Source organism: Rhodnius prolixus, unplaced genomic scaffold, assembly GCF_049639745.1.
Source record: "Rhodnius prolixus isolate KJV_2025 unplaced genomic scaffold, Rpr scaffold_3, whole genome shotgun sequence".
Classification (NCBI taxonomy): Eukaryota; Metazoa; Arthropoda; class Insecta; order Hemiptera; family Reduviidae; genus Rhodnius; species Rhodnius prolixus.
This window is the reverse complement of record NW_027411603.1, coordinates 47,958,548-47,978,094: the sequence shown is the minus strand read 5'-3', so window position 1 is coordinate 47,978,094 and position 19,547 is coordinate 47,958,548. Positions and strand designations below refer to the sequence as shown.

Below are 19,547 nucleotides of genomic sequence, written 5' to 3'. Positions count from 1 at the left end.
CAGCTGCAGCTTTATTATTGGAAGATGATCAACCAATGGAGGGCGTGAATTGGCGTCACGTCCCGTTATGAGTTATAACCCTTACAACATGGAAGTAATTTTTAAGTGAATTCTTAAGTGTTATAAAATACTTTGGATGTTTAAATTCTCCGATAAGATTGTTTATAATATTGCTATCTTAAGTTTCATTTATAGTGTAGTCTTAATTTATTGTTTGAGTTCAACTAAAAAAAGTCTAAGGATATGAGTGTGTGCAACCATTGCTCTTTGAGGATTGTACTTCATCATAGCGCTTTGCTATTATCGAAGGATTGAGTGAGAGGCAATGGTAGGTTTCACAATGATTCACAAAGTAACTTTAAATTCATATTTTGACACTTTATTTATAAAATATCTAATTTTAAACATTCACAAAAATTACAAATGTGTTTGAATCAATTGCTAAACAGAAATTATTTTGCACGGCGAAAGTGCTCCACATTAAGTTTCATGAGTAACATAGGTCTGAATTAAACTTCGGTCTATTTTATTTCAAATTTTAATTTGGACAAAAACTTATTAAAAAAATGCATTTAAACTTTGCACGTAAAGTTTTTATTCCTGTTACTGTGTTAAGAATAGCGTGAAAAGTAAGTTTTTCACACACTAGTGATCTGCATATTAATGAATTAAAAAAACAAAATAATTTTTCTTTCCGTTTTTGGCTTAATTTTTTAATAAAATTTTAAATACTGTTAACTACTAACTGATAAATTTTCTTTTAGAAATGAGTTATTTAATTTTTTTTTTTAAAAAGTTCAAAAATATTTCATTTGAATCTTTTGTTTGTTTTATTTTGTTTTTATAATTTAGTTCTTCAACTAAGTAGAAGCTGAACTCATCCTAAAAAGTTAAAGGATGCTAAGGTTTCCATTCTAGTTACAATGTAGGACACTGATAAAGAATAGCAGTAAAGTTGAGTTTTCTTTTAAATAAGTAGAATAGGCCTTCGGTTAAATGCAAAAGTAGATTTCAAAAGCGGTTTATTTATAACTTCACAAAAATTTTGAAATAATAAAGCAGTTACAGAATAAATCAATCTGGTTTTTGGTAAGCTTGGCTAAACTGTCAATGTACCATTTAAAGTTCTTAACACAGGTTTTTCTTCTGAAATTTTAACTATTCGTATGTTTTTGAATATTTCTATTTACAGTTTTAATCATATCACAAAAAGAATTTTTTAATTTTATTTAATTTTTTATATATTTTATATATCACTGCTTAACAAAAAGACGATTTGAATTGAATAAATCTTACATTGGACGAAATACTTATTTTCAGATATCCAACATTGACTTGGGATCTGGAGATGGACTCCGGCCATGTCAAGTGAAGGAAGCACGGAGCCATTACAAGCACCTCTGCTAGCATCTTGCTGCCTAGTTCCTGGCCTTAACATTGTAGCTTGCAGTCTGAAAGAGCTTCCACTTCATTGTCCTTCGTGTGCGACGGACACGGCCGTACCAAACGGAGTGCCACCATCTTCCAGTAGACGTCGTAAAACTTCTAAACCATCCGGCCTCCCTCCTGCGGACGTTTTTGCTCAACTTACTGTGGAGCAAATTGTAATGTCAAGAAAGCCTACGTTAATTGATCGCTTAATCTCTCAGAATAAAAGTGCTTTAATTATGGAATCAAGAGCGAAGAAAAGAGTTGGTAGACCAGCAAAGGAGGTTACTCAAGTTAATGGGAAAAGGAAATCAAATTCTAACGAAGAGCATGTACCTGGAAAAAAACTACGGAGTTCTAAAAATGATGGTAAAAAAGGGATCAACTGTCGTCAGAAGGCAGTTCATCAACAACCTCCTTCAAAAAGAAAAAAGTTCGATTCTGACCCAACGCCTTCAACTAATAGATATGCTACCCGTATTTCTATGAATAAAGTAAGAATTCCTTTTTCACTAAGGAGTGGGCGTAAAATGGCGGATATTCTTAAATCTAAACGAAAACGTGTTTTGACACATCAATATCTCGAACAGAATGATTCCCAGAAGAAAGTAAAGCAACTGGATACCAATTCTAATACGTTTAATGCTCTAGACCAGCGTGAAGAAAAAGTAAAAGTAGAGGAAATTAAGCCTAAAAGGAAAAAGAGAAAAAGGTGTTCCATGTGGGTGAAAAAGGTAAAGAAACCCTCGAGGAAGGTGGAAGATTTACCAGTTTTAAATAAAGTTGAGAGTGAAGAAGATGAGCAGGAAACGGAACTAGAGGAGGAAATGGAGCTCTTAATGCCTACACTTGAAAAGCAAGTAGACAGTAGCAGGGAATTGAAATTAAAAAATGAAGAAACAGAAAATGAATCTTCTTTAGATATGTCGGTACAAGATAAAAGAAAGTTATTAGAAGAGCTAGAAGAAGTTAAATCTTTCGAATTAACGGCTAAGGTTCCTATTAATTTAGAGAATGAACAGCACTCTTGTGAAATTAATTTAGAAGTTAAAACTGATTCTCTTAAGGCTTTACCTGATACTCAACCAGCAGTCAGCATTCAAGAACAGATTGTGAATAGTGGCTATGATAGAACTGTTGGATCGTATGATAAGCTGACCACTCATACTCAGGAAATATTTGGGACCAATGAAAATAGAAATAATTTGCATTCAATGCAGGGAGAAAGTATAAAAATGGGAAACTTTAGGACTTCTACTCGCGAAATTGTGGAATCTGAGATAACAGCAAGATATTGTCATATGAAAGAAGATTTTAAGAAAGATTTAGAACCACTAAAAATTAAAGAATTTTCCAAGTCTGAAAAGGAGATCATTGAGACTGAAATCAAAGCCAGTAATGGTGGTGAAGCTGAGATTTCCGACATTGTCGGAGCGATTAAAATAGAAAATCAGCTAGATACCAAAGCCGCCATCATAAATAAAGTAACAGCTGACATTAATGAGACTGAATTGATGGGAAGCGATGAAATTGACAGTGAAAAGATTGTTGAGCAAGATTACCTCTGCTATTCGAGCAATTTAGAGGGTAAGGAAATTATTTTGAAAAATGCCGCTTCTTGTAAAGAAAATACAGAAATTGGAATGTCATTAAAACATAAGTCTGGTGATTTTGAAGTACAAAATAGCGAGCAGGTTAAAAGGATTTATGATAATGTTAAGGAAGAAGTCCAGTCGAACACTGTGCATAAAGATAAAAACGAAGAATTACGCCCTAGCGAGGCGGATTCCACCTCCGATGTTGCCTTTCACGTTAATAAGTCTATAAGTGATCAGAATTTTGTGTGTGAAGAGGAATTAAAGTCTACATCTGCATCCGATGTATCTGTGCTCCCAGATTCCACAAAAGAAGTTAAATGTATTTCCCCAGACATAAAGATAGAAAGTGATGAACTAACAAATCAAACCCCAATTATTCTACAAAAATCTGGTGATGATACTGTCATGATATCCAGTAATAATCATGAGCATGAATCCAATAAAATGCGCACACAAAGTACACCAGATAAAAATTGTTCGGTTAGTGAACCTGTAAAAAAGGAAGGCAAGCTCTCTGTTGAACAGAAACAGATGAAAGAGTCTGTCCTACAAGCTTTAGGATTGAAGTCTTTAACTGCTGCTTCTGAATTTAAACAGCAATGCGAAGAGGATAAACAGAAATGTGTTCAACAACAGCAGTTGCAGCAACAGCAACAACAACAACAGAGAAACAACTCTGGATATACTGGAACATTGAAGGCTGTTATAAAATTAAATAGAACAGGTGATAAAAAAAGGACAATGGTGTACCAAAGAAATGAAGATGCCCTTTCATCTTCAGACAAACTGGAATACAGAATATGTTCAGATGTAAGATACTTCATTTGCTACTTAATTCTTATATAATTAATTTATAATTTAATAATGAATCTCACAAATAAGTTTTAAAATTATTAAGAAAGTTGAAGGTTTATTAGATTTTCACTGTTTTTTTTTACATGTTGGTACTGCCTTAGTGTTAACAACAGTGTCTCCAACTGTCTCAGTACTCTGACATGGTACTGGGTTCGATTCATCTTAGTGCTCTACTCCAACTTTGAAGTGAGAGATACTTTTTATAATAAACAGAACTTTGTCGTTCACTGAGGCTGGGAACAGCGTCATATAAGGGAAATGAAGTGGTCTACAGCATAGTGTAGACTGAACGTGAGTCCTGTTCCTAAGACTTAGCAACAAAAAATAGGTTTAGAAGTGCCGTCTCGTTTTAGTTCTAGACAAAAAATCCTCTTTTTTAATCACGTATAGGGTGTTCCCATTAACCGCTTTGCTACTCTTCTGGTCTCAATAGTCACTAATTCAAACCAAGATTGCAAATCATTCAAAATATGAAGCCATACATCTATTTGATGCAACTAGGCGTATCTATCTATCACCGTTGCGTAATCGTATTATTAGGCGATACATCAAACTTACTTCATCCCTTGAAAGAGGTGATGGCTTGCAAGCTAATGATACATTCTTTAATTCTCAAAGTAAGAGGTTGTTATTACTTTTCAATGAACATTTAACAACAATATAGACGTCTCCTACTTTTTTGCTGAGATGTACACATGGCTGATATTTATTAAGTTAATACAGGTAGTACACCAGTACGTCTACTGTATCATGCACGCAATAGTAACTTTGAAATCGTACACGCTCGGATCACTATTTCTGCGTACATCAGCGCTTTTCCTGCACAACGCATTCTAGAATACGCTAGGTGCTGAGTTTCGCCCCAACTCTAAAAACTGATCCCTGCTTCTTTTTTTATAACAACCTCTAAATGAAAATCAAGGAAGAAATTTAACATTCTTTTGCCATCTGAAGTGCAGATATTTGGACAGGTGTTCACAGAATTGTATTCTAGCTGTTCAAAAACGAAATAACATAAGTTCTGATAATTTTTTCCGATCTTTTGTAAAGATAAAACTAGTATCTTGTTTTCATTACAGTTGCATGGTTCTCTTATCTGTTGGAAACAAACACAAGTTAATAATCTATCTAAGGAAAAAATATTATGTAAATAAGTATATTGTTCTTACCTCTAAATTCTACATCACAATGCAGAGACTTAAAAATTGTCTAGTTTCCGAACGATTATTTAAGATTTACTTGTACATAGCAATTTCCAATGAGAGAGTTAGTGAAAATTCCTGTGTTCGAATATCAACCACACTTCTGGTTGAATTTTTTTTTTTTTTGATTGGGTTACACATTGCTTTCAATTTGTATTATAATTTATGTGTTTGCTAAATCCAAGCATTAACTTGCTTTTTTCCAGAAAATCTAGGAAAATATTTCATATTAATAGAATATTCTTGGGCATCTTCTGAAGTATATTTAAAATGGCACTGCTCTGGTTCAACAAAAAAGAATTAGTGTTTCACCTTGTTGTAGGTAGCAAGGAAATAAAGGCTATAACATTTTTTCGACTCCAAAATTTCCGCTATTTCGATTAGTGCTAGATTCTAAAAAGACAAACAAGCAATTCGACAGTTAACCCCTTTAAATGGAAACCATGCATCATCAGAAAAAGAAAGAAAATTTATGGTAGTAAGGTTATTCTGCTGTAGGTGAAAATTGGGTCGTGGTATAAAGAGAAACAGAAAAGTTGGGAATAGTCCGGATATGTTATTGGAGATAAGTAGTCCTCACACAAGATTGAAGAGGATTCCTATTAAGTAGAACAACGTGACCAACACGTAGACCATGTTCAATGAATGCCAGAAGGAAAATGGTCAAACTGCTTCCACCTTACTGAATAAAATGGTGAAGACATTTGAAAGATTGGTGTTCTTCAAAGAGAATCTGTTGGCGAAATATAGAAATATTAGCTGAGACTACACTAACAGGGAATCATAAAAAAATAGAGTTCTAGTTAATAATAAGAAGGAAAGACTTTAAAATAAAATATTTAAATATACACTTAACTTATTTATTCACTAAATTTCGCTCTTGGCGGGCGCAGAAGTAAAGCTTCTTTTTGTCGCCAATCTCCGTAATGAGAAACCGTATATTTAGATAGCAGCCCCGAACTAAATTTCCGGTACTTTATTTTTTCCAAGTAAAATTATACCTTACCCGTAGCGATTCGAGTAGAATCCTTTAATGCTTTCTTTCTATTCTTCGACTCGTCTTTCATCTAATTGTTTCAATTTGCTGTTGGCGTTTTATAGTTTTTTAAATTACTATGGCTTCCTTCAAACTTTACACTTTCTAAACTTGAAACTTACTAAAGGTTTTCAATTTTTTCGTCAAATATTATCAAAGTTTTTGCTCTTTTCTTCGATATCACATTTTTTGTTGTCATGTTTGTGTTTGAAATGATTAGGGGTGTTAATGAATGTGATATTAATGAAGAAAATGATGTTATGGAACATTAATGAAATCAAAAGGAGCTTTAATACATGTTCTTCAGTGAAAAATAGATAAAACAATTTTATAACGATATGCGTAGCGTCTCTCACAACAGTAAATTAATTAAAATGATACCATTTAATTGGTTAATTCTTTGTTGGAAACTGTTTTGAATAGATATTTACTATTGCGTTTCATTAAAGAAAATTAGAGAGAGAGGAATGTTTTGTTCTTTGTAATTGTTGATCTTTCGGACATCAGTGTTTCGGTAGAAGGAGGGGACTAGGGCTATCTAGCTCGTACAAGAGAAATAATTTAAGGTTCTCTACTTACTTCTCTTAATAAATTAATCCGTTGTTTTCTCAATTCTTCTTAGTTTCCATCAACTGAAGGTGTCCCGATTACTCACTTAGCTGACATTGGCTACAACAGGAAGGGGCTTCATCAAAAGTATACTGATTCAGGTAGTACAATTTAGTTATTTATATTTATTCTTCAATAATGCTTTTTATTTATTTGAATTTTGCTTATTACTTAAAAAATTAAATTAAATGGAAAACATAATCATAAACTAATTGTTTTATTTGATTTTATGTTTTAGTTACGAATTCAGTTTATGTAAATCCCAACAATGGGACATCACACACCGAGGAAAGTGAGGTCAATGGTGATGAGTCAAAAGGGTAAGTGTCATTTGGTGTTGAGTTGTCAATTCGTAGAAAGGAAACTTAAAATTTAGTTTTCTAATTGTTGAAACTTAGAATTTTGGTAACAATTGTTTCAATTTCTCCAAATATCGATTATAATATTCACTGTGAAAGTTTCTTATTTGTGCTTTCCAGAAATAAAGAATCCAACTTAATTATACCAGAAAAAAGTTCTTCATTTTCTATACATCCTGGTAGATTATGTTCGGATGTATGCAGTTATTGTTTTGGTAAGTTTGGCTCTTTGGATACACCATGTCATGTTGCACAAATTAAGGGAGAAGAGAGGCAAAAAAAAATATTGCAAAGTGAGTTGATTTTGTATTGTACTATGATATAACTATGTAGTGCGTTTACTATGATTGTACTAAATTATTTGAAAAAAAAGTAAAACGCGAGATTTTCGACTTTAAAATAGAGCCATCAATAAAAATTAACAATAAGTTTTTCATTGTAGAACTATATTATTCCTTATACGTATATTCATTTTTTCAACAATTTATTGGTTCAAAAGTTTTTGATTTCTTCAAAAGCGCAATAATAGTAATAATAATCTCATTTAATGCGTAGATGAACCACATCTGACTCCTGAGTCTTGTTTATGCGATGCATGCTATCGGTATGTGGATAGAAAGGTGAATTATCATCCTAAATCTGGTAACCAACAATCTACGAACAGTACGACGGGGCATAAAACACATCAACCTCAACCGCAGGCGACGTGTTGTGTTGTGAATTGTGTTCAGCAGGCTACACACACTATAAAGAGGAAATGGATTCTAAAACTTAAAAAAAATCTTACTAATAAGGTAATTTTTGGCTTTGTGCAATTTCAAAAATAATTAAATCATTTAAGAGATTTGTAAAGATTGTAACTTAGTATAGGCATTTTATTTTTAAGTGTCCATTTGATTATGCACATGTTCTGAGAATAGAATTTTAAATAGTTCTGTAAACTCCATTAAAATAAAATGAAAAATGAAACTACTTTCTGTAACGATAGATGGTTTCGCTCCCACACCATGTATATCCAATCAAAACTCTGTTTCGAAAGTAATAAAAGATGGCGAAGTATTAAAATATATCTATATTGTTTAAATTTATTAAGTTTATGTGTAGTAAATTGACTATTTTTTTTAATTGCTTACAGTTGGACATAGATATGGACAAACATACCGGAATTTATTTCCCATTTTGCACTCAGCACCATTACTGGGTGAGTAATCTTACGTTTTAAATACACCTTTATTTATTTTTAGTGCAGAAGAGTAAACTTTGTTCTTGAAGTTCTCGGAAATGGAGCAGGGAATTATAACAATAGTTTATTTGCATTTTTTTTTCCTTGTAAGAAAACGTTTATGAAAATTTCATTGTTATCAGGTTGAGTATTTGACAGTGTGTGGTATATGTCGAAAAAGATTGAATCGGAACAATTTATTTTCACTTGGAAGAGAAGCGGACAGATTAAATTTAATGCTTGCTGAAGATGGTATACCTGCAAGGCTATCGGATAACTTATTTCTTTGCAAGTTGTGTCGTTATTATAGTAATCTCAGGCTTAAGTATTCTGATACATCAGCAATACCGCCACAGAATAAGGCATTCTATAAGAATTATAGAAGAAAGTAAGTTAATTCTCATATTTTCTTCTTTAATATTTATTTATGTTATGATTTTTCAGTTAAGAAAATATTAAATATGCGAATGCTACAGTGAGATTGTTCTCTGTACTCTTTCAGGATACTGATGTCTTTAGATATAGCCGTTAGTAATAGTGATGATGACTGTGAACATTCCGAAGATGCTGCTACCCCAGAAAAGAAACGTACTCCTAGCACAACTACAGGTACTAGTACTACCGTATTGCCAAGAAAAGCTAGCCAAGGCAATACTGGTGGAAGTAACAACAGCACAGCGGAGAACGTTGCTGGTGGAAGTTCATCAAATAACGATAGTGCTTCAGAAGATACGGTTTCTTTGTCCAAATTGGCTTCTTTATTTGGTGAACAGCCTGAACAACAACAAACCAGAATGTTTGGTGAACAGTCTGAACAGCAACAAACCAGAATACAGGTAAATCTTTTCTTTGTCATTTCCTCTCCAATTTCTACACGTGGAAGTAGTATTTTTCAAACAGTTCTTATAAAAAAAAAAAAAAATTCAATTAAAATAAAATTAACATTTTAGATCTGATTTTTTAAATTAATATTCAAAATGTAATATTCAAAATAAATCTTATCAGATCTATTCGAACAAGTTTTAAAACATCATGCAATTATTTTTGTTAAAAAAAAAATTTGTTCTGTATTAAATGTTTGCGTTTTTAATGAAATTATTTGTGTTCAGGTTAAGTTTGGAAATGTAAATATTCACACTTTAAGTAATCTTAACATTGGACAACAAGGTGGGGCTTCAACTCCTGTCACAGGAAGTAACGACAAAGAGGGGCCTGAAGGCGTACTCTCATGTCATTTAGATTTTAAAGGTACAACTACCCCGGACGGCGCTTTGGAAAGGTATGCAAAATAATAAACTAGAGATTTTGTTTTGCCCTAGTGGTTATATTATAGTTTTATTACTTTAATTCTTTGATTTAATATAACACTTCCACCAGAAAATCAGAGAGCTTTTACCCTCTCCGGGTCGTTTTTGTGTGAACAAAACTATAGGATCGTCAAACTTTATGCTAAGAATCTCCCCCTCATGTGACTCGGAAGAACCTAATGGAAATCCCGAAAAAAGTAACAAGTTGCTGAGTGGATTTTTCACTTTTTTGTGATTTCATTTTGTATTTGAAACATTTTTCCAGGAAGGTTCTAATGTGGGTCCTTCTTGAAGAGTAATTAGATAGATTTACTTTCCTCTCTTTTATCGCAATTTATGGTCCGGTTCTATCATTTATATAATTCTTAAGAAGATTAAATGAGTTTAAACCTATTTTGTTTGCAAACATTTTAATTGGAGTGTACTCTAATGTGCTATTTCTACGAATTTTATGGTTTACCTCTCATATAAATGTAATTTGAATAAAATACTCGTATGTTACCGAAAATAACTAGTTTTATGAAAAGAAGAAGAAAAGAATATCTGCAGAATTTTAATTTGGGGAATCGTAGTAAGAGAACGTCTTGTGTACTGTCTGCCTAGATTAATTTCATATCTTTTCGTTTCATGGTTACCCATTCGTAACCATAAAGATATGATATTTTACTACGTGTTATATCTTTACAGACATCAGTAAGAATCGTAGTTTGATTTAAATAGAATTCGAATGCTTTTAAATATATCTAACATAACCAACGATTGTATTTCTATAGAATGCAATATTTGATTCTATTATAAGATAATTACTCAACTTATAATGCAGTAAAAACATTTGATTTAGAAATTTTAAAATTGCTTGATCGCATCCACGATCTTTGCTCACCCCGCTCGCTAATATTATTTTCTTTTAGTGATATTTTCTGTGCAGATGGTACAATTTTTGTTTCTCCCCCAGAGCTTTTCAGAACATTAATCCAAAGAAATTAATGATATTATAAGGCATTAAGGTTGATATGCATAACGAGCACAATTGGCTCTGTAAGGGATAAGATGATGATAGCATAAGTCATTGAAAATAATAAAACTTTTCTTATGTTAAATCTAACTTTGATGATTAATTATTAATTAATGTAAATAATTATGTTTGTTTTATTTATTCTTTTTAAGGTGTGTATGTACAATTCAGTTCGACAAAAAGGCTAAACAATTATGGACAGATTTACAGAAACCACATGGTAGTCAGTCATTATTTTTACGGCACTTAATAATGATGGAAAAAATTTGGAGAGCTGGTTATCTTGTACTTTCTTCAAATGCTGATGAAAAAGCTGTGAAATATGTATTAAATTCTAAAAATAAAGTGCGATCATTCGAAAATTCCCAAAGCGGAACTACGGGAAATAGTAGCAATAGTAGTAGTACTAGTCCTAACAATTCTGTCCAAACTAAGCCGACAAAACCAAAAGAAGTAAGTCAACCGAGTAGTCAACCACTGCAGCCTATTCGAGTTCGTCAACAATTCCAACAACATCCGCAACAGCCACAACCACAGCCGCCACAGCCTCAACAACAACCACAACAACCTCAGCTTGCAGCACAATCAAAACAATTCTTACAGCCAGTTCATCGTCCACAACAACAACAGTCACAGCATCCGCAACTTCAACATTCGCTGCAGCAGCAAATTCCCAAACAGCAGTTGAATCAACAGCAAAAAGAAAGATTTCCTCTTCTACCGAATACAGGAGAAATTGAAGTAAGTAATGTTTTCATCTTTAATTTCTTTTAGTGTCAAGATGCATGTATTACATTATGTACAAAATTTATGACTTGAAATTTATGAAACTCTGGAAATACATGTTTTGGGTTATCTCGGAAATGAAATATTTAAGTATGATTAAACTTTAATCCGTATCTTTACCAGATTAAAATTTCAGCAGAAATCCGTCAGTCGGGAGTGCAACTTGGTGTCAAAGAAGCTGCTCACCCTGCGAAGATGAAAACTCACCTTGTTTATCACCTAGTTCTTTAGAATAGTTTTGGAAGAGCGGCAGAAACTTTTTATTAGGCTTCCTAACCAAAGTTCTTGTGATCCTAAGTGTCCGTTCACAGAATTATTACCTTTATTTGAAAAATTTTCCGAGGAAAATGCTATTTATTGGGAAAAATTTCAGTAATTTTTTTTTAAATAAAACCTTAGAGGTGGTAATTTTTTTTTATTGGCTGCTTGATTCGTCACATTTGTTTTCCTGAAATTGAATGTTTAGGCAAGCCTAGAGGGTGTTTGTTAAATCTGAAGCCTTAACAAACGTGTTATGCAATAACTCTTAATTACCTTTTCTTGTTCAAGGTAACACCGATAAGAACCACTCCACAACCACAAGTAACCATTCACCCAGCTTCAGCGATAACTGTCACAGCGTCACTTCAACCGCAACAACATGTGCGACCTGTCAACCAACAGTTGACAATCACTAGGCCGTCTCATATACAGCAAACAACTTCTACATCTAATAATCAACATACTGTGCTACAGCAACAGTTAATGTCGAAAAAACTGACGCCACTTGATCGAGCGAAATCATTGGTACGCATGGCTCTGCCTCAGCATAGGCCGCCTCCTCCAAGGTTAGTCATATTTTTTTTTTTTTTGTTTTCTTGAAGAAATTTTTGTGCAATGATTACATTTTTGCTGTCTAAGAAAAGATTGTCTTGTTTGCTCGCTTTAATGAAAGTAGTTACATTATTAAAAACATCCCTCAATACTTTTTAAGAGAGAAGATCCAAAGTGACTATAACAAAATTCTGTTTTTAATGAAGGAAATCAATTCTTATTACCAATATTATTCTTTCTATGAACAAAAATTAGACCCGTGTATTTAGATAAGCCGTTTTATGATGGCGATGCTTAAGATTCTTGAATGCTCTACCCAAACAGTCTTATCGTCAAAACTCTTCGCCTCTGTAAGCAATATCTTAAGATTAAGTGCAGAGGTAATGAATTACATTGGAATTGCTTAGGCTTTGCGTGCCTCGCCTGTAAACGCTTGGCTACTGTGCCCAAATTTGCGTTTTATTGGCAATATAGTTTGTAAAATCTAAGTTGTATTGAAATGACCCATTAGAAGAAAGCTAATTACCAATTCTTTAGAAATGCCCTAAAAAATTCCCCGAAAAATGATTAAAACAGTTATATGTCTGGCTATACCTAATCTAACGATTTAGGAAAACCTAATTAACTGTATTTATTGTTTATTTAATGGAGATAAGTTAATTTTATTTTCTAAATGTTACATAGGTATTACGTACCAGCACAAAGTTCTGTTGCCGGAGTTCCCCATCAGTACTATTCCGCAGGCGGAAGTGGTACAAGTCGAGCACCTCCTCCACCGCTTATGAAACTTCAATCATATTATCAACACCAGCAGCAGATAAATCAACAATCGGCTGCCCAACAACTACCTTATCAATTGCATCATTTACAACAGCAGCAGCAACACCAACAACAGCCACGGACAATACTGCCAAAACTACCTAAATCTTTAACAGTGGTTAGTAGAATGAATAGTAAACCAACCGCAATTACGTTAAGTCATTCTGGTATAACGATAGAAAAACAGTCTTCGGTGCCTCCGTTGCGTTCTAGCCATCCATTACCCATTGAAAAGCCAATCATTTCAGTCTTTAGAGAGCCGGCAGTCTCGTCGCAACAACATTAGTGAGTTAGGTAAAATAGTGTGCCTTTCCTAATAATGTTTTTTGTTTATGTATTTTCTTTTAGTGGTGCCTTAAAAAACATAGGGCGGGTACCTAAATTAATCAGTACTTAGAATCCAGATTTATTGTAATATTTGCTCTTGGAATAAACCAGTACTTAAGGATGCATTCAATTCTTTTGCAAACATTCAGAAAAAATATTTCATCACAGCGGTGCTCCTCGCCTAGGATGCAACAAAATGCAAAGGAAGTTTAACATTTGGTTCTCTACCCAGTTCATTTATTACAATGAAAAAAATTGACTATTTTGTTATTGAATATTTTTAATCTCACTTGATTTCTATGTTTTCTAAAGATACTTTACACAAAAGAAATAGCTTCAAAGGAAATTGACGTAATTAAAAGAGAATTTTATAAATTTAGAGTTGCAATGATTACGAATATCAAAAGGTAGTGGTGAATAATAATTAAGTCGGATTAAGCGTAAGTTGCTAGAAAACCAGAAGTCACAAAGAATCGGTGATGGCGTCTTACTACTTAATGCACCTTCTTCATATCTGCCTATTTGATTCAGTTTAGCGGCTTCTGGACAAAGATCGAAGGCATAAGTGTTATTCTATGATCATGAGTATTTCTACCAGAAAAGTTCTTAACACTGACAGAATACCGCAGAGCTTCCTCTCACCTTAAAATTCATAGACTCAGTAGTTAGACCTAGGCAATGAATATGTTTCTACCTTATTCTGCAGTAGCCCACAGGAGGCTTAACATCACCGAATGGATGCCCGATTTTTTGGAATAATGCCCTGATGACCTTGGTCCAGTTTCTAGTAATGAACTTTTCTACCAACTTTTGGTTTGATATTACCAACCACCATTCTGCGACTTAGCTTGTGTTTGGTGGCTGTACGTTTAAGGTATTGTGCAATATCCTTAAAAGTGTTCTGGGTTCCTCTGAACAGGGTCAGGTGTTATGTCGCTTCGTCTGTTGGTGAGGTTGCCTCTAAGTTCCAAATGTTGGGGACGCAGACAAGAGAGAGCTCGTTTTAGCTAGCATTTCTCTTCAGGATCTCCAAACAGTACCAACGACTTGAGGATTTAATAGTCTTTAGCGTTGGGCCGCCTAGCTGTCTGAGTTTATAACTTCTGTTTTTGTGGTCTCGGCATCACAAATAAATGTAACTTTCTTTTAACTACTTGTAGGATGGAAAATTGTCTCCTTTTGGTTTAAGTTATTTTAAGAACTTATTAAGTGTACTCTTTCATCTGTCAGCAAAAAATTCACCCGCTCTACTTTTCTGATTTAATCTTTTTCAATCAGTTTTTTTTTGTTTAGTCGTCAATAAACATGTTTTTACTCGACAATAAACTAGTTTACATTTCTATTTCCACTCTTCTGTGACTGTCATTTTCCGAATAGTTTTATTTCTCATTCTTTAATGTAATGTATGCATCCTTGAGTTTAATTTCATGAGCTTTACCGAATAAGCAAAATTCTATTAATTTTTTGCGAAGTTTTCAAGCATATTATTTATTCCTCCTAAGGCATTTATTTTTTATTCTAGGGAACAAGTCATTAAAATAACTCCCTTAAAAAAACTTTTTTTACTCGCCCTGTAAAAAATTAATTTAAATAAGGAAATAACAATTTAAAAAAAAATTAAACCATGTGCTTTCTTTCTTATCAGTTCAGAACAGGAGACACAATAAAAGACTGCCCTCCGATTCGTTTTTTAGTTTCTTCAGAAATTTTACAGTGTTTTTCTTTTATTATTTAATATGTACTTACTTTTTTTATAAATATTTTCTTCTTTGTTTAGTGTATATATATAAATTACAAATTACAAGACATTAATAGAAATTGAGGAAGTTTTATTTTAATTTTTATTTATGTATTATTAGAATTTTAAAACATTTGTTTTTCATCTTTGAATACATATCTTGTAAGAAAGGATGAAAAACTCAGTTTTTTCCAAATAATTTTTCCTAGAAAATATTCGTTCAATTTTAAAATTTAGGCATTACTGTCTTTATTATTTAATTTTTTGGATAATAATAAAGAAAAAATATATTTAAATATAAATAATAATTTAAGAAAAAAAAAAAAATGTTATGGGCATATATAAAATTGTATGATGTGTAAGCATTTTTTTTTCTGCGGGTGATAAATGAAAGACCGTTGTCGGTTTAATAAATTGTTTATAGTTTTGTAAATATGTCATTAAATATATTTCCTCTCCGTTCTTTAAAGTTATAGATAAATGAATTTATTATCTATAATAAAAAAAATAAAAATTGGGACATTGTTATTAATCTAATTTAAAAAAAGAATATATTTTTATATTCTAAACAATTCTCTAAATAAAGAAAAAGAGTATGAAAAAATCAATAGGTACACATAATATTTATTTTTCTTCTGTTTCTTTAGTTATTGTAATGAAACAGCATAAAGAGGATTACCCTTTTCCAACAAAATCACAAAATCTAGATGAGAGACTGAACAAAAAAAAAAAAATAATTTTTCTAATTAAAAATTTTTAAAAATAATTAATAAAATATTAACTGGAGGTGCTTTTCTTATACGAGGAACATTACTATTTTAAAATTTACAGATCTGTTTTCTAAATTTTTTTTAATCTAATAATTTTTTTTAGTTAAATGATACAGTGAAGCCCCCATTTTAGTTTTTATGTAATTTTGACAAAACAAAAAATAATCTCTTGTTGGCCTTGGCTGTAATAAGAAATTTATTCAGTACTTAATGAAAATTCTGCTCGTGTTTTAAATTAAATAAACCATTGTTTTCCAGTATGTTCCATCATTTCGACGTCTTTATGTTAATATGTTTGTTTCCTTTATTTCCGTTCGTTTTCAGATTTTCATCCATCGACACTTGATAAGTGAAAGTTTAATTATTTGCACACCTCATGCCACGAATCGTGATGAAGTGGCAGTCCACTTCCTTTATCTTTTAGAAGGATCTTATTCATGAAAGAATATATAATATAGTAATATGTGCATACTTTGCTATGTCGGATCAAAATCTACATTCTTTATCCAACCCTACAATTCCAACCTCATTATCTATTCTTTCAAAAAATGTTAACACAAGAAAGGATAGAGTACAATTTGTCGTTACCCAATTTGTCTACCATTGGGTTAAGAAGGTATGTTTGAAACAAATCGGTGGGGAGGGGGAGAGGGCCTTTGTAGATAGCTAGACACCGCAGCGATAATAGTAAGAATATTTAATTTCCTTCTGCTTCGAATAAAATCAATCAATAAAAATCTTACTTTTTTCATGACAGTTATATTGTGTAGATGTTTGGGGCAGATAAAACCATATCAAGAGATACATTCTGTGTTTCTTTTGCCTGTTATTATAAAAGCTTTTCCTTCTTTATTTTTAAGCTCATTATGTCAGCTTCTCTCTTCTCCAAAACTAAGTTCTGTGGCTCCTTTTCCATTTATCGGGATCTGAAAAGCGATTGTTGTTTAGGATCTGTACATTCTACTTCTTTCTGCTGAGAGCATCCATTGTTTTAATTTTGGTTGAATGCATAAACGAATGGTAATTTTTGTGCAAATGGGTAAGTCAGGATTTGCACTGTAGATAGTCAATCCCGAAGAGTTTTTCTCATGCTCAATCACTTCGTTATCTTTCTACACCCAACAATAATATCCAACATTTCTTTGATGTTCTTAAAGATCTATGGGGACTCCATAGAGTTTTACTGTTGGTCATTAAACTATGATCGCCTGCTAAGTGTACTGTCTGTGTGTATGGACAAATAGGTTAGACTTGGATATTCACGGGAATGCCGCCTAGCCTAGGCCCTTGAAAAAGTGACTAATAATCTACTTTCTAGTTTTCCTTAAAGGGTATATTTTTCTCTTAGGAGCAATTTATAATATCTTTTTTCCAAATTCATAGAAATTTCATTAAATTTTTCATTGGATTAATTTAATTTTTTTTCTTCTCCAATAAAAAAGAATTCTTTTTTCCCTTCACATTATAAAATTATCCATTTAAATTTAATACCAACTTATTACTTCAAGAGATTATATTGATTGGGGCTTATCAATATTATTTAGTTCTTTTTCCTCTCTTCTTTGATTTTAAATTAACACCTTATCATAAAAGTGTCTTGTAGTATACGTGAATATGTTGAAAAAAAAAAAAAAAAATCAGGATAATTATGTATAATTAAACCAAAATATGCACATTTGTTGCATATTAAAAAAATAAAGTAAACAACAAACAAAACAAAAATAAGTGATAGTACCCTTAAGTGCCTGAACCAATTCACTATTATGAGGGTAAAAGATGAACTATTTATAAATAAAGAAAAATATATTAGATTTTCTTTTTGTAATTTTACCAAGTTTTTCTTTATTTTTGGAAAGTTAATGTAACATGCTCTAATGTATTGTTTTCCGTATTTATGTTAATCAATAAATTGGTTGGTAAAGTCAAAAACATTGGTATCTTTAATAAGTTGCGAGCAAAATGTAGATTATTATTATTTTATAATTTTACTTTAGAGCTAAAGATTGACCTCTTAAAGACGCATATTGGGCGCTACATTTGTCTTTGGTGCGCGAATTCATGTTTTGATTCCAGTCAGAGGCCAAACAGTGATCACGCTGATTCACGGAAGCTGCGCGTTGATAGCGAAACCCTAAGATTTTAAGATCTAGCCTGAGGTGGCAAATAAATTCATAAAATTTATTTAACGCAACACGATCGATGTCTTATTGCTCACCACATTCTCCGCATGCTCTGGCACTCAGGGTGGTGAACTTACTACTGATTTTGGTGGGAACTGGAAATCAACTTTACTTGAGTCTTAGAATTGATGTGATCAGCACTGATCAGCCATAATTAACTCCATAAAGTGACTTCAGATATTCCCAAACTATTTTTAACTGCCCCTAGAGCTAGAATCTCCTGATTCTAACCATTTCTAACTTTGGTTTAATTAATTGGTAGCAGCATCCAGCTGCGTCAATTTCTGCCTGGAAGATGCTGTTGGTTTAATAATAAAAGCCATATTTATTCCATCCTCAAGTCTTCTTTCTACAGAAGGAAGCTGCAAGATCTGCACATTTTGTACCCTGAAATACAATTCTTAGATAAGATGTTTTCCTGCATTTTGATAATTTCGATTAACTCCCCTAGATTGAATACTCAATCTTTCAAGAAATCTTTTCACTACACGTCCAAGGTACCTCGCCTCCTAGTCTTGGACACTGTTATTATTTCCCAAGTTTCTCTGTTGCTGCGAAAAAGAAATGATCACGCATTCAAGTTAACGATTTTTCGCTATGATTTCAAGTTTTGGACACCTAGAGTAGAGCTCTCATTGCCTTAAATGTAGTCTTTGGCCGTCCCTCGTAGTTATCTCTAACTTTGATGTACAATATTTTCCTCCTTTTTCGCAATGACCAAATAATTCAATTTTTAATTTTATTTTATTTTTTTGTGATAATAATAAAGCATGTTACAAATTATATATTGTATAAAATAAATATCAAAAAGCAGATTGTAATTAAAAATTTAAAAAAAAAAAAAGATTATCACTGAAATATATGTGTATAAAAATTAAAAAAGCTCATGTGATTTTTTCATCATATCTTAAAGAAAAGAGAAGTATATGATAAAAAATAAATAAAAGAAAATTATGTACATAATATATTTTAAAAAAAGGGATCGAGTGCCTGTACCATGAATGAACGAATGCGTTTTTTTTTTGTTGTGAATGTGTTTATTATTAAATTTTTTTATTACTTCCGTAATTTTAAGTGCTTTTATCTCGCCAACCCCAATTATTTTTGTAAATTTTGTAAGGAAACTTTTTTTTTTATTTTTGCTTGAATTTAATTTATTTATTTCTTTTTATAAATAGTCAACCAGTAAAATAAAAATAATGTACTAGATCTTTTTTTTTTCCTTTATTTTATTATTTTTTTTTTTTACCAAAGTTAGTTTTTAAAAGTATGTATTTCACCTATCTTTAAAAAAAAGAGTTCTCTTTTATTATAGTTTTGCTTACAAAAATTTATTGTAATTTATCATAACTTATTCTCCATTATTTTCGTTATAATTAGTTATTGCTTTTATTTTTAAAAAGTATTAATTATAAATTACAAAATATATCTATTACCTTTTTAACTTTCTTTTTATGTTTTGTATTAAAAGATTGGTTAGTGA

General features: G+C 32.0%; 1 protein-coding gene across 1 annotated transcript; it reads left to right on the top strand.

Moving 5' to 3' along the window:
- The first annotated feature begins 20 nt into the window (after positions 1-20).
- LOC141453243 (uncharacterized) lies at positions 21-18,908 on the top strand. The gene is made up of 13 exons (XM_074126204.1): positions 21-328; positions 1,321-3,836; positions 6,742-6,829; positions 6,967-7,048; positions 7,208-7,380; positions 7,643-7,881; positions 8,223-8,288; positions 8,453-8,697; positions 8,812-9,145; positions 9,419-9,588; positions 10,784-11,372; positions 11,967-12,244; positions 12,915-18,908. The coding sequence occupies exons 2-13, from the start codon at positions 1,362-1,364 to the stop codon at positions 13,333-13,335; spliced, it is 5,160 nt and encodes a 1,719-aa protein (XP_073982305.1). The 5' UTR covers positions 21-328; positions 1,321-1,361; the 3' UTR covers positions 13,336-18,908.
- The last annotated feature ends 639 nt before the right edge of the window (positions 18,909-19,547 follow it).